General features: G+C 45.2%; 1 protein-coding gene across 1 annotated transcript in view; it reads right to left on the minus strand.

Annotated features, from left to right (window-relative positions):
* LCT (lactase) overlaps positions 1 to 25,027 on the minus strand; it is a 51,425-nt gene that overhangs the window by 22,079 nt on the left and 4,319 nt on the right. Inside the window, exons 2-8 of the mRNA XM_072789245.1 lie at positions 19,882 to 19,961; positions 17,047 to 17,130; positions 14,900 to 14,999; positions 12,684 to 12,762; positions 7,119 to 7,794; positions 4,331 to 4,976; positions 184 to 1,734 (exon numbers count right to left, since the gene is read on the minus strand). Coding sequence (XP_072645346.1) covers positions 184 to 1,734; positions 4,331 to 4,976; positions 7,119 to 7,794; positions 12,684 to 12,762; positions 14,900 to 14,999; positions 17,047 to 17,130; positions 19,882 to 19,961 — 3,216 coding nt within the window. The remainder of the gene's footprint in view (positions 1 to 183; positions 1,735 to 4,330; positions 4,977 to 7,118; positions 7,795 to 12,683; positions 12,763 to 14,899; positions 15,000 to 17,046; positions 17,131 to 19,881; positions 19,962 to 25,027) is intronic.

A 25,027-nucleotide genomic window follows, 5' to 3' on the forward strand; every position in this document is an offset into this window, starting at 1 on the left:
CACATATGGGGATGCCTGGGTGGCTCAGCGGTTGAACGCCTGCCTTCAGCCCGGGGCCCCGGGATCGAGTCCCGCATTGGGCTCCCCGCATGGGGCCTGCTTCTCCCTCTGCCTGTCTCTGCCTTTGTCTCTGTGTCTCTCATGAATAAATAAAATCTTTTTTAAAAATGAATTCTCACGTACCTTTCAAAGCTTCATTGATGTAGGTTTTGTGATAAAATATCCTATCGGTATCGTCCACTTTGGGATTTCCCAGCCCCACCCCGTTTTCAGTGATGTAAATGGGGATGTCCCCGTACTCTTCCTTGATCCAGTTGAGCAGCCTTCGCGTGCCCCAGGGTGCAGCTCTGTTCACGGCTGTGGAAGGCCACGAGGAGTCCTCCTCCTCGGTGGTCTCCCGGTCCTCTTCATAGGAGGGTGGATTTAACCTGGGTGTCTTGTGCTGCACGATTCTGGAGGAGTAGGTATTGAGGCAGAAAACATCAGCTGTAGCTCGGATGTAGCTCTTCTCTTCCTCGGTGAAGCTTGGCAGGCGGGAGGTGGCTAAGTGTTGAAGCTCACTCCTATTCCCCACTTTCCACTTCATGGCATCAGGATAGTCTCCATTTCGGAAAATAGGGTGGGCGAACCAGCCCAGGGAAAACTGCAGGGTTCGGTCAGCTGCCTCCACGTCCCTCGGGAGCTCCGGTGACTTGGGCTCTGCCCAGTGTGTACTGAGGCTCAAAGAGATGACCCCCTTCTGTTCCTGCCTGTATTTCTCATCATAAGTGTGATAGACTTTGGCATGAGCTTTGATAATTGCATGGCCAATCCTGTAAGGTGCCCAGCCTGGGTCTTTCACCTTTGGAGGAAAATCCCCTGAGCCGTAACCTAACCATGCCTGGTATGTGGGCTCATTGAAGGTCATCCAGAACTTGACTCTGTCCCCAAAGGTCTGGAAACAAAAGTCTGCATAGCTGTTAAACAACTCAATCAAGGAAGGATTTTCCCAGCCTCCAATATCCTGGAGGGCCTGGGGCAGGTCCCAGTGGAATAGGGTCACCATGGGTGAGATGTTGCTTGCCACCAAGCCATTGATCAGTCTGTTGTAATAATCAACACCATATCTGTTGATAGAACTGTTTCTCCCTGTTGGGAAAATCCGAGACCAGGAGAGAGAGAAGCGATAGGCCTTCACCTTCAAAGCTCGAAGCATATTCAGATCGGCATCCAATTGGTTATAGCTGTCACAGGCGATGTCTCCGGTGGAATTGTCTTTCACGTTGTTCCCTGGTGTGTGGGTGAAGTTATCCCAGATGCTGGGACCTTTGCCATCAGCATCCCAAGCTCCCTCGATCTGATAGGCTGATGAGGACACGCCCCACAGAAAGTCATCCCGGAAAGTGCCGTGGTAGAACAAATCTCTTTCAAACTTGGGTTGGTTGGAGAACTTTTCCCAAACTACTTTAGCCTTGGAGGGCACGTCAGATGGAAAAGGGAAGGCTCTGATTTTAGTTGGAAAGTCGGCCGTACGGGGTGGTGGCAGGCTCTTGACTACCTTGGGAAGGAAACCGTTCTTTTCAATGATGCTGGTGAAAAAGTAGGCAGATTTCCTGGGAGTCCTTGGCTTGCTGCTGTCATTGAAGTTAACGTGGTGCAGCCCAAACCTCTGGCTGTAACCAGAGGGGCCTTCGAAGCCATCTATGAGGGAACGAGCGATGTAAGCTCGAACATCCACCAGGTCCTCCTTGATGGCTATGGGGAAAAACATAACTCAGGATTATTTTAAAGTCTCTATTACTGTATGCACATTTTGGAGGGGACATAGGTTACCTCAAAATGTTAACCCTTTTTCCCTAGAATAATAGAAAAAATCCACAAGACTACAAAATCATCAGGCCACATCTGTGGTCATAAATCTCAGTCCAGAGGAGCATCCCTGTCTTAAAATGAATATGAGAATGTGTCCCATTTGCTATTATTAGGGCTCCCTGAATTTTCATAGAATGCACAAATATTTAAAATGTACTTTGGTTTTTCCTCATATTTAGCAATACTGACATAAAATGATCACATATCCCATCTTAAAAAAGAGAAATGAAGCCTACAGTAAGGTATTTCCTGGTACAATGGGTTGAATAGTGGTCCCCAAAAAGATATGTCCAAATCTTAACTTCCCATACCAATGAATGTAGTATTATTTGGAAAAGGGGTCTTTGTAGATGTAATTAGGATCTTACGATGAGCTCATCCTGCATTAACCAGGTGAGTCTGAAATTCAATGACAAGTATCCTTAAAAGAGAAATAGAGAAGGTCCACATGAAGATGAAGGCAGAGATTGGGGTGATGCAGCCACTAGCCAGGGAATGCCTGGAACTACCAGAGGCTGAAAGAGGCAAGGAAGGAGCCTACGCTGGAGACTTCAGAGGAATAGTGGCCCTACTGACATCTCCATTTTGGACATTTGGCCTCTAGAACCACGAGAGAAGGAAAAGAAAGAAAAGAGGGAAAGTCTAGTGAGTCAACCACAAACCAGCTTCAGAGTAAAGCAATGGCTTTGGGCTCAAAATGGGAACCAGCAAAGTATTAAGCCCTATTTTTATCAGGTTACACAGCCTCTCAACAAACATTGACTGTATAAGAAGTAGATCATTCATGTATTTTATATAGTTCATTTAATCATTCAATAAATAATTTAGTAAGCACCTACTTCATCCCAGTCAGTAATAGTCTCTGGAAACATAAAGATGAACAGGAGCCTCATAGGTTAGTAGATATTGCTTAGACAGAAATAGAAAGGAAAAAAAAAAAAAAAGAAATAGGCCTATGGTGGGTAGCCCGGGTGGCTCAGCGGTTTAGCACCACCTTCAGCCCAGGGCATGATCCTGAGACTAGGGATCGAGTCCCACGTTGGGCTCCCTGCATGGAGCCTGCTTCTCCCTCTGCCTGTGTCTCTGCCTCTCTCTCTCTCTCTCTCTCATGAATAAATAAAATCTTTAAAAAAAAAAAAGTCTGTTTTATGGGGACACCTGGATAGCTCAGTGGTTGAGCATCTGCTCAATGATGAGAAACAAGTGTTAGTTAAGAGGTGAAGAAAACATACTCTCATACACAGCTGGTGGGAATGTAAATTACTAGAGCCACTGTGGAAAACAATATGGAGGTTCCTCAAAAAAATTAAAAATAGAATTAGCCAAAAAAAAAAAAATTGGAATTAGCCTATGATTCAGTAATTCCACTACTGGGCATTTACCCAGAGAAAACAAAAACACTAATTCAAAAAGATATATGTACCCTGTTTATTTCAGCATTAGTTACAACAGCCAAATTATGGAAGCAGCCCAAGTGTCTATCAGAAGATGAATGGATAAAGAAAATGTGGTATTTATATATACAATGAAATATTACTCAACCATAAAAAAAGAATGAAATCTTGCCATTTGCAACAACATGGATGGATGTAGAGGGTAAAATGCCAAGTGAAATAAGTCAGTCAGATAAATACAAATACCATATGATTTCACTCATATGTGGAATTTAAGAAACAAAAAAAGGATACAAGAGACAAAGACTTTTAAGCATAGAGAACAAATAGTTACCAAAGGGGGGATGGGTGAAACAGGTGAAAGAAATTATGAGTACACTTATCATGATGACCACTAAGTAATGTATAGAATTGTCAGATCACTATATTGTACACCTGAAACCAATATAACATGGTATGTTAACTATCCTAGAATTAAAATTTTTTTTAATTGTTAAAATACATGAAACCGTGTCAGGTTAAGAATAATCCAATTAATTCATATCTACAGAATCAAAGTGAATGATGTGGAATGTAGATTTTATAGCTTGTTAAAGGAGATGGAGATTAATGTGGCCAGAACAATGAGGGTTTAATGGGTTGGAGTCCCATGCTATAATGCCATCGTCATCCTATATTGCAATTTTCTGTGTGCTTCTGTAGACTTTGATTATCCCATGGGGAAAAGATGATATTTGTTCAATATTTTACCCTTATGGTCTTGTGCAACATGTGGTACATAATTGTCACTGAATACATTTTTGTTAAACGAAGGCATTAAAAGATGATGAGTCTTGATCAATGGATAAGACTCAGATAGGCAGAATGTGGAAGGAGGCATTATAGGGAATAAGAACAAAGGAGCAGAGACTTGAGGCTTCTGGAGGATACAAGGGGGCTGATGTGAAGGATTTCTGCTATTACTACTAACACTACTTTTTGGCTTCATTTTCTCGGTAGATTCTCTTTGTCTCATTAAACAAAACTCTGAAGACTTGGAGAAGTACCACCCGCCTTCCCATCACCAGCATATCCACTTGTCTTACCCTTGAGCACCTCATTGATATATTTATTGAAGTAGTCTACTCTCAAGGAATCCTCAAAGAGATCTTCAGTCTCCCCTATAGGCATGCCATTCCCAGCCAGGTAGATCGGAACTTTTCCTCTTGTGTATTCCAAAGACACAAACTTTAACAGCCTCCTTATGCCCCAGGGCACCACATAAATCCAAGGGGATGAGGTCTGGGGCCATGCAGGGTCCACATGTTGGGTAAAGCCTCCAATGGCATCATAGCTGGGGATGCAGGAATCTTGTTGGGTCTTGCTGATGAGGCGGGAGGTATAATGAGACAGACCCAGAAAATCAGCGGAGCCTTTCAGGAGCTGCTTCTCTGCTTCAGTAAACTCAGGGAGCTGGGCCACAGGACTGGGGCACTGTTGGTTCACCTGTTGGATCCGAGCCTTCAGGGCAGGAGGGTAGTCTCCATCCACAAAAATGGGGTGTGCAAACCAGCCCAGCATGAAGTGCAAGTAGAGTTCCGAGGCTCTGACGTCCTCGGGCCTCTCTGGGGACAGAGGCTCTGCCCAGTCTGAGTTCAACACAATGCCTACACGTCCCTGCTGCTGTGGACGATAGTAGCTATTATAGTGGTGCCAAACTCTGGCATGAGTCTTGAGGATCAAGTGAGCCACCTCGTAAGGAAGAAAGAAGGAAATACAGTGCTTAATAACAACCAATAGCAAAGCCAATGACAACCATGAATCAATAGCAAGTCTACAACACCAACAACTAGTTAGCACCGGTGTCAATGTTACCTATGTTAATGACAACATTATCGCTGAACATGTCCACCAATGTAAACAACATCAGCAAGTCATCGACAAGTTAATGCCAATGTCAACAAGTCAACAATATCAACAGGCAGTTAAGACCGATGTTAACAGTGTGAATTAATCAACATGGACAATATTGACATTGAATTATCATCAACACCAGTGCTAGTAATACCCACAATGCAGACAACAAAGTCAGTAAATCAACAACATCTACAAGCTGCCGCCACCACCACCGACAGGTCAATAGCAACAGCATCAAAAACCATGGTTCATAGTAAACATTGTTAATGAATTCTCTCGTGAATTCCTCACAACCACCTTATCTGGCAAGTATAGTTATTATTACCACTGTACAGATGAGGGAAACAAGATCCAGAGACGCATAGACTGCAGGAAGCCTGACTCTAAGCCTGTATTCCACCCCCCCACTGCTATTCGCCTTTGTCCTCAAGAAGTACTTACTAATTCATCAACAACGAATTTGGGGGAATTATTTTAGTTGACATACAAGGCGTGGACAAGTCTTTTTAGCCTACCTGTCCTCCTTTCTACTTAGTGAAATCTAGGAAGAAAACACAAGCCCGGGAATTTCTTTATAGATTTAACTCAAGGTCTTACAAAAGTCAACCGCTTCCCTTGGCAGAGCACTGTGGGAAAACAGGCAAAAGCAGGGTGCCTGGAGCATAACAAACTTAGGTTTGAATCCTGACTTTGTCACTGACTTGCTCAGTAAACTCAATCTTCTCAGTTTCCTTGTCTGCAAGAAGCGGTAATTATGGATCCATTCAGGAGGACTAAGTAAAATCGCGTATACAAAGCACAAAGTAAAAACTGGAGGGCAGGAGCGAGTGCTTAGCTTCCTTTCCTTTTTGGTTTTTATCATCTGAAGATGATGACACTTATTTTTGAGGAATTTCCTATCAAAATATGCTCTAGGAAGTCAAACTCCTCACTGCTTCTCACATTCCAAATGTTAGTCCTTCACTGGGTCCTAAACACCAATGGCAAACTGTGCTCCTTTCCAAAAGGCAGGAATGCTTGCCTTCCAGTCTGTGCCAGGCGGGGCTCAATGCCGTATGACAACCAGCAGATCCAGCCACTGTGGCCGTGTAAGCACACGGGAAAGTGTTCAGGAGGGACGCCTGGGGGCTCAGTGGTTGAGCCGCTGCCTTCCGCTTAGGGCGTGATCCGGGCGTCCTGGGATCGAGTCCCACATCGGGCTCCCTGTAGGGAGCCTGCTTCTCCCTCTGCCTCTCTCTCTCTCTCTGTGTCTCTCATGAATAAATAAATGAAATCTTAAAAAAAAATAAAAATAAAAAGTGCACTAAATTGAGTGCAGAGTGCACGGTCAATGCAAGGGAGCTAGGACTGGAAGGAAACACGGGCAGGATGACAAGGCCAGTGGGCGGCCTCCGGCCCCCTCGCCTGGGTCCGGTGACCGGTTCAGGGAGCCCTCCAGAGCTCTCCCCCCGCAGGGAGCCCCCCAAAGCTCTCTCTCCCTGCAGGGAGCCCCGCATAGCTCTCCCCCCCTGCAGGGAGCCCCCCAGAGCTTTCCCCACCGCAGGGAGCCCCCCAGACCTCTCCCCCCTGCAGGGAGCCCCCCAGAGCTCTACCCCCCTGCAGGGAGCCCCCCAGAGCTCTACCCCCCTGCAGGGAGCCCCGCATAGCTCTCCCCCCCTGCAGGGAGCCCCCCAGAGCTGTCCCCCCTGCAGGGAGCCCCCCAGAGCTCTCCCCCCCTGCAGGGAGCCCCGCAGAACTCTCCCCACCGCAGGGAGCCCCGCATAGCTCTCCCGCCCTGCAGGGAGCGCCCCAGAGCTCTCCCCCCCTGCAGGGAGCCCCCCAGAGCTCTCCCCCACTGCAGGGAGCCCCCCAGAGCTCTCCCCCCCCTGCAGGGAGCCCCGCATAGCTCTCCCCGCTGCAGGGAGCCCCCCAGAGCTCTCCCACCCCCCCCCCCGCGCTCTCCCTCCCCCCCGCAGGGAGCTCCCCCCCTCGAAGTACCTCGAAGGAGGCCACCCCCGGGTCCGAGATGCCCGGCGGGTGCTGGCCGCTGCCGTAGCCGGCGTAGCTCGTCACCCACGGCTCGTGGAAGGTCACCCAGAGCTTCACGCGGTCCCCGAAGGTGGCGAAGCAGAAGGCGGCGTAGCGCAGGAAGGCGTCGGCCACCCGGGGGTCGCGCCAGCCGCCGAGCCGCTGCAGCGCGCGCGGCAGGTCCCAGTGCGAGAGCGCGGCCACCGGCTGCAGGCCCGCCGCCAGGAGCGCCGCCACCAGCCGCCCGTAGTAGGCCACGCCGCGGGGGCTGGGCGCGCGCCCCTCGCCGGGCAGCACGCGGGACCAGGAGATGGAGAACTTGTAGACCTGCGCGCCCAGGCCCCGAAGCAGGGCCACGTCCCAGGCCGCCTTGTGGTAGCTGTCGCTGGCCACCTCGGGCGTCGCCGCGCCCCCGCGCCCCGCGCCGTCCCAGACGCTCGGGCCGCGGCCGTCCTCGGCCCAGCCGCCCTCCACGCTGAAGGCCCCGGTGGACGCGCCCCAGAGGAAGCCTTCGGGGAAAGCGTCCTGCAGGAACGCGTCCCTCTGGGCCCGGGACTGGTTGGCGAACGCCCCCCACGCCCTGCGGTAGGCGGAGCGCGCGCCCCCCAGGTCCTGTTGGGGAGGACCCCGCTGGGAGCCGGGCCCGCTGCGGGGTGGAAAGACAGACGGACGCGGCATGACTGCGCGCGCTCAGCACCGCGCACCCGAGAGCCCTCGTCCCCGGTGGACCTCCCAGGAGCGGGGGGCAGAAGCCACCCACCAAGTCCCCGAAGACGGGGGGAGTACTGCCAGGCCCCTTCTTAGGCAGTGATCTTTTTTTTTTTTTTACATTTTATTTATTTATTCATAGAGACACACAGAGACACAGGCTCCATGCAGGGAGCCGGACGTGGGACTCGATCCCGGGACTCCAGGACCAGGCCCCGGGCTGAAGGCGGCGCTACCCCGCTGAGCCACCCGGGCTGCCCCTTAGGGGAGTGATTATTGCTCCTGCAGGACCCAAGATGCTGTGTCCTGCCTGCTGATCCCCGGATCAGCTCGTCCTTGAGTACTGTTTGCCTCTGATGCCGTGCTTTTTTTTCTTAACTACGGTTTATAAAACAAAACAAAACAAAAAAACATAGCTAATTGGGGCACCTCCTGGCCCAGTGAGCTAAACATCAGACTCTTGATTTCGCTCAGGTCATGATCTCAGGGTCCTGATGGTGAGCTCTGTGTTGGGCTCCTGCTTGAGGTTCTCTCGCTCCCCCTCTGCCCTTCCCCTCCTGTTATAAATACACACAGACATACATACAAAGAGCATAGCCAGTAACAATGATGGCTCTAATTCATTATCCCTTGATTCTGTGCTGGCCACTGTGCTAAGAATGGTCCCTTGTGTAATTTCACAATTTTATGAGATAAGCACTATATTTATTTTTATCCTGCAAAAAGGAAACAGACTGAAAGAGAGAAAGAAATGAGCAAGTTCTAGGCATCAGTGGACCTATTTACCAGCAGGCACAGAAGTAGTTCAATAATTGAGCTACTAGCATAGGTCTACTGATAGGCACCAGCGAAACAGTAACCCTAGCTCTTCCACCCGGACCTGCCTGGGGCGCTGTAGGAGCATGGTGAGTGGCAGGCCTTGCTTCATGCTGCCTGGATTATGGACATAATGGCAAGCACTCAACCATCCATCCTGGACCATAAAGTAGAAGCCTCGTTAAGGATGACAAAACAACAAGATAGGAGCCTGGATTCCTGATCACTGTACCTACTCTAGATTATCCATCTCCAGCCTTTCTAATGTAAATGAACTCACACCTTATTTTCTTTTAAATGAGAACTCCTAGATCACACAGTCTGCAAATCTCAGGGCAAAGTCTGTGCTTTTAACCACATACCACTATATTTGTGTGTAGATGTTTATGTATTTTTTAGTATTTCATATTTCAAATATATATTCATCCTAATTTATATATAAGATAGAATATAAAAATGCTATCCTTACACGAACACAGTCTATTTTCTATTTTATTTTTAGTTCATTTCTCTCCTTCTGTCTTCCCTTCATTTTTTTTTTTTTTTTTAATAAAATGGTTTTTTCTAACATTTCAAAACAAACCCTCAATTGATTTCCCAATCTCCCAGTTCTGGCCCGCAGGCTGGAAAAGTGTGGTTTATACTGCGGCAGTCACATCAGCAGAGGGCAACCTTGAGGAAGGGTTCTGTGTAGATGGGGGTGTTTGGTCTGAGGAAGAAAATACATGGAGTGGGGGCCGTCAGGGTTGGGGATGGGCAAGGAGGTGCAATACAAGAGCACCTCCTGTCCAAGGGCCGTCATGTGGAGAGAGGATAATGTTTGTACTAGGTTGGCCCAGAGCACAGAACCAGTAGAAGTGACAGGGACACTGCACAGGGACCTCCATCCCACAGAGGAAATCCTGAATCTTCCAAACCTGAGCACCTCCTCTTCTCTGAAGCATCTGCTAACATATTTACTAACACAGCAGTCGGGGAGGGAATGATCTATAGTTATGGATTATCCATAATATATACAGGTCTCTGGAGCACAATCAGGGACACAACTGACATCCATTCAATGGAGAGCTGCTCTGACCCAACCCTCCTGACCCTGACTGTCCTCCTGGCTTGGAGGAAATGAGGTCTTGAAGAAATAAACACCCCCTCGATAAAATACAATTTGCCCTAAAGGCTTTTTGTTGTTTAAAATTGTTTATTTAAGTCATCTCTGCACCCAACTTGGGGCTAGAACCCATGACCCCGAGATCAAGAGTCACATGCTCTTCTGACTGAGCTAGCCAGGCACCCCTCCATTTATTCTAAAGGCTTTAATGCTGGGAGTCCAGGGTTTGCCTAACTTGCGAAGAGATTTAGCACACAAAGCCTCAATCCCTATGCCCAGGCCCTCCATAGGGTCTGTCCCTCCCCTGTCCCCAGCCTCAGAGCATCCCAGATAATGCTCTTTCTCCCCTGTCTGGGGAGCAGTGCTAGGTCTCCTGCCACAGGCTAGTGTTAAAGTCATTTGTGGGCCTGTCTCCCCTTTGAGGTTTAAAATTCCAAAGAGAAAATGATGTTAGTCCTGGTGGAAACTGCCACCCGCCCTGCACCTGCCCCTAGTGGGCTCTCCACCAACGTCCATCTGAATGAGGACCCCCGGCTATCAGTTTAATGTTAGCCAGTTTTGGACCTTTGCTTCAGGCCAAGGTTTAGAGGAAGAACCTTGGAGCTGGTGTCACATGACATCTTGATATTTTGCAATCCCCAAGCTTTCAGGGTAACCCTTTTATTATGGCCTGTTGAGTTCTATTTTCTGAAAAGACATAGCCCAGCACTCCTCCACTGACTCTGAGTGTGGTCAGAGAGAAGTTCTGACCTATCTCCTCTTTCCACCGTTCATACTCCCTGGACAAAGCCTTACATGCAGCAGCTGCTTTGGGTTTGTTGATTTGACCTGCTGGCTTGAAGTGAGTTGAGAGGACAAAACAGAAGATATACAAGTGTTGGGAGAGGAACAGTACAAAGAGCTGGGAGCAATAGAAGCATATGGCCTGGGACAGGGCTGTCCCAGCAGAGTCTAAGGTGAAGAGCAAGAACTCTAGCTGAAAGTCTGGGAAGCCAAATGATTCTTTCCAGTCTATGACCTTCGTCAACACATGGTGCATGAAGCTCCTGCAGGTAACATACCCACGGGAGGCTGAGGGTTCTGGAGAACAACCATGATGGTTTTCATACCATCCTTTGCTTGCTCACTTGAGAAGCATGTTAGATTATGAGTGTGTGAGGGTGTCATTATGGGGGTAACCTCAAACCTGTTCTAATTTTTTTTTTAATATGCCACTTACAATTTGGGTACTTCAGTCATTCAGTAAGAAATTATTTGCAACCCCACCATAGATTAAAACCTCTCAGGGGCATCTGGGTGGTGCAGACTGTTAAGCACCCATCTCTTGATTTCGGCTCAGATTGTCATCTCAGGGGTCATGGGATCAAGCCCTGCATTGGGTTCTGTGCTCAGTGTGGAGTCTACTTGGGTTTCTTTCTCTCCCTCCCCCTCTGCTCCTCCTTCCTTCCTAGAACCAAGCACCACGTTGGGACCAGGAACAAGGCCACCCACTCATGTTAGGGGCTTTTGTTACTACAAGAAGCTTAATCAGGTGCCACCATAACAATACTTATGAATGTCTGGGGTTTGCCTCAAAACAATCTGGCTCTAGAGGCACGGGTAGCTCAGGCGGTTAGGTGTCTGACTCTTGATCTCAGCTCAGGTCTTGATCTCAGGGTCGGGAGTTAAAAACAATAGCAGCAACAAAACTTCCCCAGTCTGGCTTGAGAAGGGGAAAGTAGGTGATAGTTGGAACAAGATCAGCCATGAGCCAATAGCTTTTGAAGTTGGGGATGGCTTATTATACTTTTCCTTCTACGTCTGGATATATTTGACATTTTCTATAATAAAAAGTTAAAAGAGGAGGTCCTCATTCAAATGGAACAAGTGTGACTTTTCTCCCATTTCTAAGCCTTTTCACTCTCAAAGGAAACATTTGAAGGTTGACATGTTGTTTGTCATGTCAACCCTAAATTATCTTTTGGGGGGAGGTTGGGTTTGGTCATTTTTCCAACACCAAGTTTTTCCTCGTCTGAGGGGTCAAGGGCCCCTGAGAGACACCAATAAAACAACTTCCAAAGGCAGGCCGGCAGGCACATTATTTTCTGAGTCACCTGCAACAATGTCCCTTCTTTACAGATAAGGTGCCTTCAGCTTTGAGAAATAACAGATGCAGCATGGCACCGGGGAGATCTTAAAAAAAATAAATAAATAAAACCTCTCGTGAAAAAAGTCACTGAGTTAGGTTTTTGCCCCACTGCACCAGCTGAATCTCCTGCCTACACTGTCTCCTTGTGGGAAAGAGGTTTCACGGTTCGTAGGAGGAAACAGGTGCAGAGAACTCACCTCACATACTCAGACCATGTACTCTCAGGGGGTGGTCAGATCTATCTTTAACTCTACCTCCTATAAGATCTTCAACTAGAAGGCAGTTCAAGTCCCAGCCCAGCTTGTTGTGTGCACTTGGGCGAACTGCAAGGTTCACAAGTGCAGAATGAGGAAGGATAAGTGAGGATGCAGAAACATGTGGGCCCAGGGTAAGATGCAGTGGAGCCAGGCTCCCTCTCTTCTGTCCCTCTGAGCCTTCGTTTCTCACCTCCACAGTGGCCAGGATAGAAATCACTGGCCAAGGGATGCCCGGGTGGCTCAGCGGTTTAGCGCCTGCCTTTGGCCCAGGTCCTGATCCTGGAGTCTGGGGATTGAGTCCCACATTGGGCTCCCTGCATCGAGCCTGCTTCTCCCTCTGCCTGCGTCTCTGCCTCTCTCTCTCTCTCTGTGTGTGTGTGTCTCTCATGAATAAATAAATAAAACATTAAAAAAAAATCACTGGCCAAGATGCAGATGAAAACAGTCCCATTAAATGACACATGTGAAAGATATTCTTCAAATATCAGCTATTGATAGTTCAACAGGAAATCTAACATTACCTTTTCTTGGAACTTGGTGAACAGCTTAGGAAAGTATTAAGATCAAACCCAATGGTGAGATTCTGGTTTTCATTTATGGCTGTAAAAGAAGTTTAATTAACACTCTCTGAAACCCAACCAACAATATTCAGGACTGCAATCAATTGTTTTCTTATTTATACAACACACCCAGACTCCAAGCAATCATTCTAAGCTCCCTGGAAAATACCAGGGGCTAAAGATCTAAGGAGGTCAGAAATGATTTCCATGTACTTAGAATAATGGTTCTCAAACCTCCGTGTGCATCCAAATCACCTGCAGAGCTCATTAAACACAAATTGCTGACACCTCGCCCCACCCCCCAGAGTTTCTGATCCAGTGCATCTGACATAGGGCTCAAAGATTTGACTATCTAGCAAGTTCCCAGGTGATGCTGATGCTGCTGGTCTGAAGACCACACATGGAGAACAATTAATTCAGAAGAACTCAACAGAAAAAGATAGATTTTTTTTTAATTGTAGTGAACTATGTATAAACATAAAATTGACTGTTTTAGCCATTTAGAAAGGGACTGAACTTAAGAACAGAAATCATTATGCCATCAAAAGTGAGTTAGGGTGAGAGTTAAGTTGTATCTATGGGGAATGTCATGAGGTCTGTGAAGCCAGCCGAACCCTGGTTACAGGTAGTAGAAGGGCACTGACTTCTGCCATATGCTGCCTTATAGGGTGACTGGAATGAATATCAGGACACCCACGAACCTGCCCTTCTCTAGGAGCCCTCAGCCCCTGATGCCTTAACACAATTCACCTTTTCCTTGACCTGATTGGACCAGGAGTGATCTCCTGATCCATGGCCCACCAGTCAGATTCATTCTCATGAATTTGAACTAAGAGACACAGAGAAGATTGTCCATGAGCTGTGGGTTCGGCAAGGTGCCTACCAGGGCCACGTGCAAGCTAAGGTTATGGGAGAAAGAACAAGGGTAAGCAGAGGTGGGCAAAGGCGAGAGATCCTGGAGGGAGGGGTAATGAAAAGGGACCCTCAGGCACAGAGCAGTTCCCATATTTAGACCTGAAGCCTGAAGCCTGACGGTCTTTATTTCCACAAGATGAAGGCATCTCTGTCCTCCCTCTCTTCTTTTTTGAGTCAATGGGATGTAAGGGACCAATAATACAAAGGCAAGGGACACTAAACCCATTTGGGGTGGGCTCTCAACCGGCCCTCCTCCAGTCCCTCTTCTGGTCCCTCCTCTGGTCCTTCTTCTTATTGGAACCCCAGACTTTTAACACTGCTACTCCCCAAGCCAGTGCACCAAATGTTATTCAAAACTTCTCCAGCAAAAGGGGAACCCTCTTATCCATGGTGGGAATGCAAGCTGGTGCAGCCACTCTGGAAAATAGTATGGAGGTTCCTCAAAAAGTTAAAAATAGAACAATCCTATGACCCAGAAATTGCACTACTAGGTATTTTTCTAAGGGATATAAACAGTGATTCAAAGGGGCACCTGCACCCCAATGTTTATAGCAGCGATGTCCACAATAGCCAAACTATGGAAAGAGCCCACATGTTCATCAATAGATGAATGGATAAAGAAGATGTGGTATTTATGCACAATGGAATATTTAGCCATCCAAAAGAATGATATCTTGTCACTTGGAATGACGTGGATGGAACTAGAGTATTATGCTAAGCCAAATAAGTCAGTTAGAGAAAGACAAATACCATATGGTTTCACTCGTGTGTGGAATTTAAGAAACAAAACTGATGGAGATGCCTGGGTGGTTCAGCGGTTAAGTGCCTGCCTTCAGCCCAGGGTGTGATCCTGGGGTCCCAGGATCGAGTCCCACATCAGTCTCCCTGCTTCTCTTTCTGCCTGTGTCTCTGCCTCCTCTCTTTCTCGGTATCTCTCATGAATGAATAAATAAAAATCTTTAAAAAAAGAAAAGAAAACTGATGAACATAGGGGAAGGGAAGGAAAAGTTAAAACAGAGGCAACTCATAAGAGACTATTAACTATAGAGAACAGAGTTGATGGAGATTGGTGGGGAATGGGCTAAATGGATGATGGGCATTAAAGAGAGCATCAGTTGTGATGAGCACTGGGTATTTAATGTAAGTGATGAATCACTGAATTCTACTTCTGAAACCAACACTACATTGTATGTCAACTAACTTGAATTTAAATAAAAACTAGGAATGAAAGAAACAAACCTCTCCATCAATGGTCCACTCACCTTTGCGAATGCTAAAGAGCAGCGCAGAGTTCTTCCTGGTGGAAGGGCAGTCCTGGAATCTTAGATTGAAGATGAAAATGTTCACTTTTGGCTCAATAGTCTGAAAAAGATAAAAGCCAGCAAGTGAATGGAAGCTGCCTAGAGTAAGTCTTTTGATAACATAGACAAATTTTCAAGATGAGAAGCTATAAACACTCTGGTTTTGGAAAGGTTCTCTAGCCAGGTCAATTAATAAAGGGAGCAGACTCTAGCCTCTGAGGGAAAACAATCTACACTCTTCAGTAACATCAGCCACCCTCCTCACTGACCACCAGCAAAGAGAGAGGTTCAACATGTTACAAAGCTCCTCCCAGAATCAAGCACCATGTTGGGACTAGGAACAAGGCCACCCACTCATGTTAGGGGCCTTTGTTACCACAAGAGGCTTAATCAGGTGCCACCATAACAGTATTTATGAATGTCTGAGATTTGTTCCAAAGCAATCTGGCTCAAGAGGCACCTGGGTGGCTCAGGCAGTTAGGTGTCTGACTCTTGATCTCGGCTCAGGTCTTGATCTCAGGGTCGGGAGTTAAAAACAATAATAGTAACAACAAAACCTCCCCAGTCTGGCTTGAGAAGGGGAAGGTAGGTGATAGTTGGAACAAGATCAGCCATGAGCCAATAGCTTTTGAAGTTGGGGATGGCTTATTATACTTTTCCTTCTACGTCTGGATATATTTGACATTTTCTATAATAAAAAGTTAAAAGAGGAGGTCCTCATTCAAATGGAACAAATGTGTCTTTTCTCCCATTTCTAAGCCATTTCACTCTCAAAGGAAACATTTGAAGGTTGACATGTTGTTTGTCATGTCAACCCTAAATGATCTTTTGCGGGGAGGTTGGGTTTGGTCATTTTTCCAACACCAAGTTTTTCCTCGTCTGAGGGGTCAAGGGCCCCTGAGAGACACCAATAAAACAACTTCCAAAGGCAGGCAGGCAGGCACATTATTTTCTGAGTCACCTGCAATAATGTCCCTTCTTTACAGATAAGGTGCCTTCAGCTTTGAGAAGCTAACAGATGCACAATGGCACTGCGAGAAAGCATTGCTGGAGAACATTGAGGGGTCAGGCAGTCTTCCCTGGAAGGGATAATGAAAGTTATCTTGTTAAGGTAAAAAAAAAATTTATATATATATATATATATATATATATATATATATATATATATATATAGAGAGAGAGAGAGAGAGAGAGAGAGAGAGAGAGAGGTGAGTGTGTGTGTGTGTGTATATATATATATATATATATATATATATATATATATATATATATAAAATCTTGTTTAGAAATTTACACAAGTGGCTTTGTACCCACCCCTGCAGAAGCAAGAGGAAGGCAGGGATGAATGCTGGTGGCCAGGCATCCCCAGAGAGGCCTATGAGAAGGCAGTAAGGATAAAAATGCTGCTAAGACTATGAAAGGCGGAAGAGAAGCCACTGGATGTACAATCCATTCTAACCTGTCAGAAGGTGGGATAATGGTCAGGACTCCAGGGAATTTGGAATTTGTCTTCCTCAAGGAAGTTGCTCAGCAGAGACCAAGCATAGGAGAGAAAGCTAACAGGCAGGTAGGTGGCATCCAACATACTTTAGTCACAATCATTAGACTTGAGGAAACTCAAGTCCAGGAACAGGAAAAAAGGGTCTGAGGTTACAGGAAGGTCCCCATAGCTGGCATCTGATTTAGCAGACCTGGATGTGAAAGGTCTTTTTTCAGTTGTGGTGAAATGCACATAACATTTATCATAGTAACCATTTTTAAGTGTATAGTTCAGTGGCGTTAAGTACATTCATTTCATTGTACAACCATGACCACCACCCATAAAATGCCTTTTTAAATCTTAGAACACCAGAATTTCAATTCTCAGTAGATTTCTACACAAGACATCCATGTAAATATTTAACAAGATAACCTTCATTATCCCTTCCAGGGAAGATTGCCTGACCACTCAATGTTCTCCAGCAATGCTTTCAGGAGATCTCTCCTGGCGCAACTCTGCTGCCCATGGGTGCAAGCCCAGTTTACACATCAGCCAGGACATTAAATGTCTAATATGCTGCCAGGAACCCTCTCCACTCATCATCAATATGGGAAATGGATCAAATTACCTGTAATTTACTCAGCTTCTGTGGCAAACTTGCCTCGCTTTGGCATTCATAAGACACATCAAGAGAGAGGAAATCAACTGCGCCCTAGAAATAAGTAAATAGGGTAGTTAGAACATAAGCAAGTTCAAGACAAACCACTATTGAGAAATATCTTTTTTCCTTTCTCCTCCTATTACTAAACTGATACTCCAAAGTGAGATTTTTCAAGGAAATAGCAGGCAGAGGACAAGCTGGGACAGATAAGAATGTGTGTGTGGGATGTGCCTGCATGTTGCTGGGAATATATCACCACACACTCAGCAAAGTGCATGGTACATAGTAAGTGCTGGATAAATGAATATGATAAAATGAGTGAATGAATGAAGTACAGTATGCCAGAAATGGTAGGTTCCCACCCAAGAGGTGAACACTAAGAGTCAGAGGCCAGAACTGCCCTGGTCAACACCCTCTTCACAGCCCTCCCATTTTGCTGGAATGGATACAGTGGAGACCTCAGACACCCACAAGACCTCAGTGATCTCTCCAGAACCTACTGGTGGTGTTTTGGGTTTCATTTTAATTGTAGGTTATAGTCACTAGCTACTATCAGGGCACAGTTTAAAGTTCCCCCCTAGTGGACCCTAGCTTGGTCCATAGTGTTATCTGAGAACACAGCTCTCATGGTCCTGGACATACCTCCTCAGCACGGTCTCTGGCTTGCATACATTCTAAGAATTTCAGATTTATAGAGTCTAAACACATAAATATACCACTATGATTCTCTCGCTGCCTTTATCATGACTAGATCATCACCCATCATCTCTCCTTCATGGATGATCTGTTCCCTTGGAACAAAGACCCTGGATAATAGCACCTGATGACAACCAAGTGCCCTTGGACCTTCAATAACTGACTCACCACTGGCTCTCTATGGCTTTCCTAATCAGGTCATCATCAGTGCTTACCAGTCTACACACTTGCTCCACTTTGCTGAGTGCCACTCCCAACCCTTCTCCCCCCGCACTCAACTCAACTCTCTACAACACAGAGTCCTTGAGTTCCTACCCTTAAAATCACTGTGCTCAGCACAGTGGATGAAGAATTCACATTTAAAGAGGGAGAACCACAGAAGTTTACATCTTAATGGAGGGTATTAGTAAATGCACTAATTGCATGAGAAAATACAGAGTTAAAAATGTTGAAAGCAAAGTCCATTCTAGTGGTCTTCAAACTCACCTGGGAATCTTGGAAAGCCTATGAAGACTCAGGCCAGTCTCTCCACATTAAGCCTCGACCTGTATGCGCTTTGCTAGCTCTCCAGGTGAGTCTGATACAGAATACTTGGGAAGTGCTGGTCTAAACAGAGGGCTAGGTGTTCCAAGTGGGGAGAGAGCACATCAGGTTGAGCAAGGGAGTATTATTTAAATGAGGCCTCTGGATGGAAAGCATATGTACATGTATGTTGTAAATGCGTAGAATTTTGTTGGCAGAGATTTGAGCAAAGCTAGGATAGGAAGCACACTGAGTGGTGCATGCCAGAGAGCAAGAAGAAAGCACAGCATACACATTGGGAAAAATAGGAGGGGAGACCTGAGAGAGAGCAAGACAGCCTGACCGAGCCACCCTCTGGAAGGCCCTGAGGAATCTGCACCAGTTCCTGCAATCTGTGGCAAAATACGCATAACATAAAACTTACCAAGTTCAGTGGCACTAGGTACATTCACATTGTTGTGCCACCATCACCCACCACCCATGCAATGCATTTTAAAATCTCTGAGGGAGTACTGAGTGTAGCTTCCCAGTAAGGAATTGATAAAAACTGTATTCCTGGAAAAACCAGAAGCAGTAGGTGGCATAAACTGGGGCAAAGAGAAGAGATCTGTTCAAAGGCTACTGCTCAACAAGCAATTTTCTGATCAGCACTTTGGTCGTCTGGTTTCATAACTGATAGAGGTTATTACCTCTTATAAATCAATTTAGATGGCCTTCTGGCCAGTCAGCCTCGGAGCTGGTTATTCAGAACCTTATCACATCTGGATTTTAAGTTCCTGAGCTGGTAAATTTCAAGACCGGACCCTGACCTATGGGGCCTCCATCAGAGCACAGACACCAGTGTCTGGCATATGGTACTGTGGTATCTATACAGCACCCTGTAAAATGCTGCAAAACGACAGAAATCAGTTTTTTTAATGACTTTCCTACTTCCCAGCAGCCAAGCTTACAAAGTCCAAATCTATTCAATTCTCAGATTTTTAAACTTTTCTTATTAAAATTATAGTTAAAAAGTTATGTTTAGCAGAGGCAGAAACCAAGATGCTGTAGAGAGAACATTATTTAAAAAACAAAACAAAATCCTTTACTCTTCTTTTTATCTGTTTCGATATAAACTGGCTTCTCCTCCAGTAAGCTATCTTGGACTCTTAATAAAAAATCGGGGGTGCCTGGGTGGCTCAGTGGCTAAGAGTCTGCCTTTAGCTCAGGTCATGATCCCGGGGTCTGGGGATTGAGTTCCGCATCAGGCTCCCCCTGGGCAGCCTGCTTTTCCCTCTGCCTGCATCTTTGCTTCTCTGTGTCTTTCATAAATAAATAAAATCTTAAAAAAAAACCTCAGAGCAAACAGAGGCGTTTGACTTCTTTGCATAGGTAAAAGCTAACACTTGCCACGCAAGAGCTGGGGTTGCAACGAATGAGATTTGGTTTGCAAACATGAATCTAGAGAATGGACAGCACTCTGAAGAGGCACTTGGAAAAATGTCAAGCCAACCGACGAAAACTTCTTTTGTGTACTAAAAGTAAAATCACAACTTTCCTCAAACATTACAAATGCTATTGGGGGTGGGGGGAGATTGTCATTACCTTGGCAAGGGAAGATGTGGAGGGTTGCAGCAGGATCTCCGAGATAGCTTCAGCTCTGAGGACCACAGAGAGCTTTCCACCTAAAACCAACCAGAGGAACCAGGTGAGCTGCAGGTGAGCGAGGCTGCATGCTGGGACTGCAGGAGCTGCCTGGGGACTCATTTCCTGTTCCATGTTCACCGATTTTTTTTAAAAAAAATTATTTATTTATTCATGAGAGACAGAGAGAGAGGCAGAGGGAGAAGCAGGGTCCCCGCAGGGAGCCTGATGTGGGACTCGATGCCTGCACCAGGATCACTCCTTGAGCGGAAGGCAGACAGACACTCAAATGCTGAGCCACCCAGGCGTCCCAATGTTCACCACTTTAAACGGGATTTTTGAAGACATCACTTACACGACTTTACCCTAGCTGAAACATTTTAGATAACAGGGGGGCTTTAAAAACAAAAAAGTCCAGGGACATCTGGGTGGCTCAGCAGTTGAGCATGTGCATTCCACTCAGGGCATGATCCTGGGGTCCTGGGATCGAGTCCCTCTTCGGGCTCCCTGTGAGGAGCCTGCTTCTGCCTCTGCCGGGGTCTCTGCCTCTCTCTCTCTCTGTGTCTCTCATGAATAAATAAATAAATAAATAAATAAAATCTTAAAAAAAAAAAAACACCCAAAAAAGTCCCTTTAGAGAATGTTTCATCTAAAGCAGGATTTTGAAATGTAAGACACTTGTAACTCTTTCAGAATAAAAGCAATGACCCTGCCCTGCCCCTCCAGAGTGTAAAGACAGTGAGGTGAGAACGGCTTTCTTACCTTCTGTTTAAAGGCAGGGTGCTATCCCGACCTGGTGTTTTCTGGTCCTTGTTCACCGTGGGGACTGCAATTCAGCCCCTATGGTGCACGGAGGGGAAAACTAGAGGACACCTGCAGCATGCACGCACTTACTGTGATATTTGATTACCTGCAGTGGCGCTCCTCCTCGTGCGCACCCACATCCCCCTCCCCTGCACACCTGTCAGCCCACTGGGCTGAGCTGGGCAACAAGTGCATTTAACAAGCCTCCCAGCTGCTCCTGATGCAGTGGTCCTTGGACCACTGTTGGAGAACCACTGCCGCGGCAGCGATTCTTCAGGTGTTTGTCTTGCTCTGTGACTCTTTCCTGCACCTGCGTCTTTCTCTCCCACTGGATTGTGTGCTCATTGAGGAGCAAAATTTTAAACATTTCTTAAACCTCTCCAGATACCAACTTCAGCACTGGATACATAGCAGACCTGTAGTTTGGAAACACTAAACAAAAACTGAATAAAACCAGAGTTTGAGAGTTAAACTGTAAGGCTGTGTGCCTGACTTCATTTCATCCGAATTCTGTACAGGAGGAAGATCTGCTGAGACAATGAAGCCACCACTAACAACTACAAGAGTGGCTGGCTTTTTTTCTTTCTCTTTCTTTCTTTCTTTCTTTCTTTCTTTCTTTCTTTCTTTCTTTCTTTCTTTCTTTCTTTCTTTCTTTCTTTCTTTCTTTCTTTCTTTTTTTTTTCTAGTAATCGCTATGCCCAACCTGGGGCTTGGACTCAGAACTCAAAAGATCAAGAGTTGCTGGCTCTTCAAACTGAACCAGCCAGGTGCCTCCAAAGGGGCTTATTTTGATAAACATAATAGAACTTTGAAATCTTTTGAGCAGAGAATATCACTTAGAGACAAGGAGTCCTTGTTCTGATAAGATAGCACTATTATCTAGTTATTCAGTGATTGTGTTTAATGGTTCCATCTGGCCTTTCACAGATTTCCGAGCTTCCAACCATCACATCAGCACACATGGAACATACGACTTGTGTTTAACATTTTTAAATGTACAATTTAGTGTCATTGTTAGGCCAATGAAATGAAACAAGAGTACATATATCCAGAATGAACTCACAAATCTTTCTATTTGACTTTGCAAGCTGCTTTTAGAACTAGAGTGAACAAATGTACTTGAAGTTCCAGAAATTCTTATATCATACAAAATAATCAAACTTCCCCACTGTGGTTGCCAACCTATTCTCATTGCAAGCATAAATCATACTTTTTAAAATACTGTAAAATCCAGATTACTCAAAACTAGAGTCTCACACTAAGCTTGTGGTTCATGTTCTCTATGGGACTGAAAGGGGGGTAATTGCTCTGCTTTAGGATAATTTATCTTGCAATTTTTGTTAGACATAATTAAAGATAGGTGTTCATATATAGAGAGCTCAAAATTGGTATTTGCTGTGGGTTTAAGCCTCTGTCGAAAATTACTGCATAGGGATGTCTAGGTGGTTCAGTGGTTGAGTGTCTGCCTTTGGCTCAGGACGTGATGCTGGAGTCCCAGGATCGAGTGCTGCGTTGGGCTCTCTGCATGGAGCCTGCTTCTGTTTCTGCCTCTCTCTTTCTGTGTCTCTCATGAATAAACAAATAAAATATTTTTAAAAAATCGCTGCATAACACTATTAAGTTCATGTCTCTTTTAAGCATTGCTAGTCCTCACTAAAGGATAAGCTCACCTGTTTCCACCACAAAGGAAAGTCATTCTACTAAAAACCATTACAGTTGTCTACAAAAAATAGACACTTTCCTTTTGCTTCTTCTCCCTTTGTCTCAAATGCTCCAATAAAAGTAATCTGGGCAATACTGAACTGTCAATATCAATGCTTCAAGCTACTATTACTGCTTGGTCAAGCTGGTATTCCTAGTGTTATAACCCTAGTACAAGTGGGGGATGCTGTATGTAATCCTACTCTTCCCATGAGAAGGATGTTCCCACTCTCCACAACCTCCAACTCTCCGCCAAGAATCCTCCGTTCCATTGAATCCTCCCCAGAGGCAGCACATTGAACACATAAATAGGTTTTTATTAACAAATATAAAAGATTAGAACTTTTCAAAAATTTTAGTAAAATATATATAAGAGGGACGCCTGGATGGCTCAGTGGTTGAGCATCTGCCTTTGGCTCAGGGCGTGATCCCACGGTCCCGGGATCAAGTCCCTCATCAGTCTCCCTGCATGAAGCCTGCTTCTCCCTCTGCCTATGTCTCTGCCTCTCTCTCTCTGTGTCTCTCATGAATGAATAAATAAGATCTTTAAAAAATATATATATATATAAAACATAGTTTCCCATTAAATTATTTATTTATAATAAAAAGCAGGGAGGGGGTCCACGGAGGGGTAGAGGGAGAAGGAAAGAGAATCTCATGCAGACTCCCCGCTGAGCACAGAGCCTGATGTAGGTCTCAATCTCATGACCCTGAGATCATAACCTGAGCCGCAATCTAGAGTTGGATGCTTAACCAACTGAGCCACCCAGGCAATCTTACCATTATTATTATTATTATTATTATTATTATTATTATTATTATATTTATTTTTAGACTTTACTGATTTGGGAGAGGGAAAAAGAACACAAGTGTAGGGAGGAGCAAAGGGAGAGGAACAAGCAGACTCCACGCTGTGTGTGGAGCCCAACACAGGGCTCAATCCCAGAACCCTGAGATCATAACCTGAGCCAAAATCAAGAGTCAGAAGCTCAACTGACTGAGCCACCCAGGTGCCCCACCATTAAAATTTTTAAGTGTATATTGCAGTGGCATGAAGTACACTCACTTTGTGTGCAACCATCACCTCCATTCATCTTCAAAACTTTTCCAACATTCCAAGCTAAAACTCTATATTCATTAAACAGGTAACTCCCCATTTCCCTGCTCCTAGTAACCACTATCCTATTTCTTGTCTCTGTGAATTTGATTATTCTAGGTCCTTTGTGTATGTGGAATCCTACAATAAATGTCCTTTTGTGACTGGCTTATTTCACTTAGCATAATGTCTTCAAAGTTCATCCAATGTGTCAGAATTTCACTTCTTTTTAAGCTCAAATAATATTACATTGTATATAAATAGCACATTTTATTTATCCATTCATCCATCCCTGGGCATTTGGGTTATTTCTACCTTTCAGCTATGTAAATAACACTGCTGTGAACATAGGTGTATAAATACCTGTTGAAGTTCCTGGTTTCAGTATCTTTGTGTATGTCCCCACAAGTGCTAGATGATATGATAATTTTATGTTTAATTTCTTGAGGAACTGCCATACTCTTTTCCATCATTTTACACTCCTGTCAGCAATGCATAAAGGTTACAATTTCTCTGTATCTTCATGAACACCTATGTTTTTCTCCTTTCTAAAATGATAGCTATTCATATGAATGTGAAGTGATACCTCATTGTGGCTTTGATTTGTTTTCCAACATGATTGAGTTAATTTTTGTATATGGTACAAGGTAAAGGTCCAACTTTGTTCCTTTATGTGTGGATGTTCAGTTTTCCCAGGAACACTTTTGGAAAAGACTCTTTTTTCCCAGCTGGAAGGTCTTCACACTCTTGTAGAAAATCACTTGACTATATAGGCAAGGGTTTATTTGTGGGCTTTCTATTTTATTCCATTGGTATATATATATGTCCATCCTTATGCTAGTACCATATTATTTTGATTACTGTAACTTTGTAGGAAGTTTTTAAATCAGGAAGTGTGAATCTTCCAACTTTGTTCTTTTTCAAGATTGTTTTGGCTATTTGAAGTCCTTTGAGATTCCTTATGTATTTAGAGATGGATTTTTCTATTTCTACAAAAACTGTCACTAGGATTTTAACAGAGATTTCATTGAATCTGTAGATTGCTTTGGGCAGTACTGAAATCTCAACAGTATTAAGTCTTCCAGTCCATGAACAAATGATGTCTTTCCTATTTTTTTTCTTTACCTTCTTTTAGCAATGTTTTAAAGTTTTCAGTGTACAAATCTTTTGCCTCCGTGGTTAAGAGCAGAGGGGATGGGGAGAGTAGGGGGTGGGGAGGGACAGAGGAAGAGCGATAAGCAGACTCCCCGCTGAGCAAGGAGCCCAAAGTGGGTCTCCATGCAGGGCTCAATCCCAGGATGTCGGGATAATGACCTGAACTGAAGGCAGATGCTTAACGGACTGAGCCATACAGGCATCTCTAGAAAAGAACTTTTAAAAGCTGCTTATTAGAGGGAGCATAACTTGGGGCACCGGGCTGGCTCAGTTGATAGATCATCCAACTCTTGATCTCAAGGTTGTGAGTTTAAGCCTTATACTGGATGTGGAGCCTACTTAAAAAAAAAG

Source organism: Canis lupus, chromosome 20 (assembly GCF_048164855.1).
Source record: "Canis lupus baileyi chromosome 20, mCanLup2.hap1, whole genome shotgun sequence".
NCBI classification, from domain to species: Eukaryota; Metazoa; Chordata; class Mammalia; order Carnivora; family Canidae; genus Canis; species Canis lupus.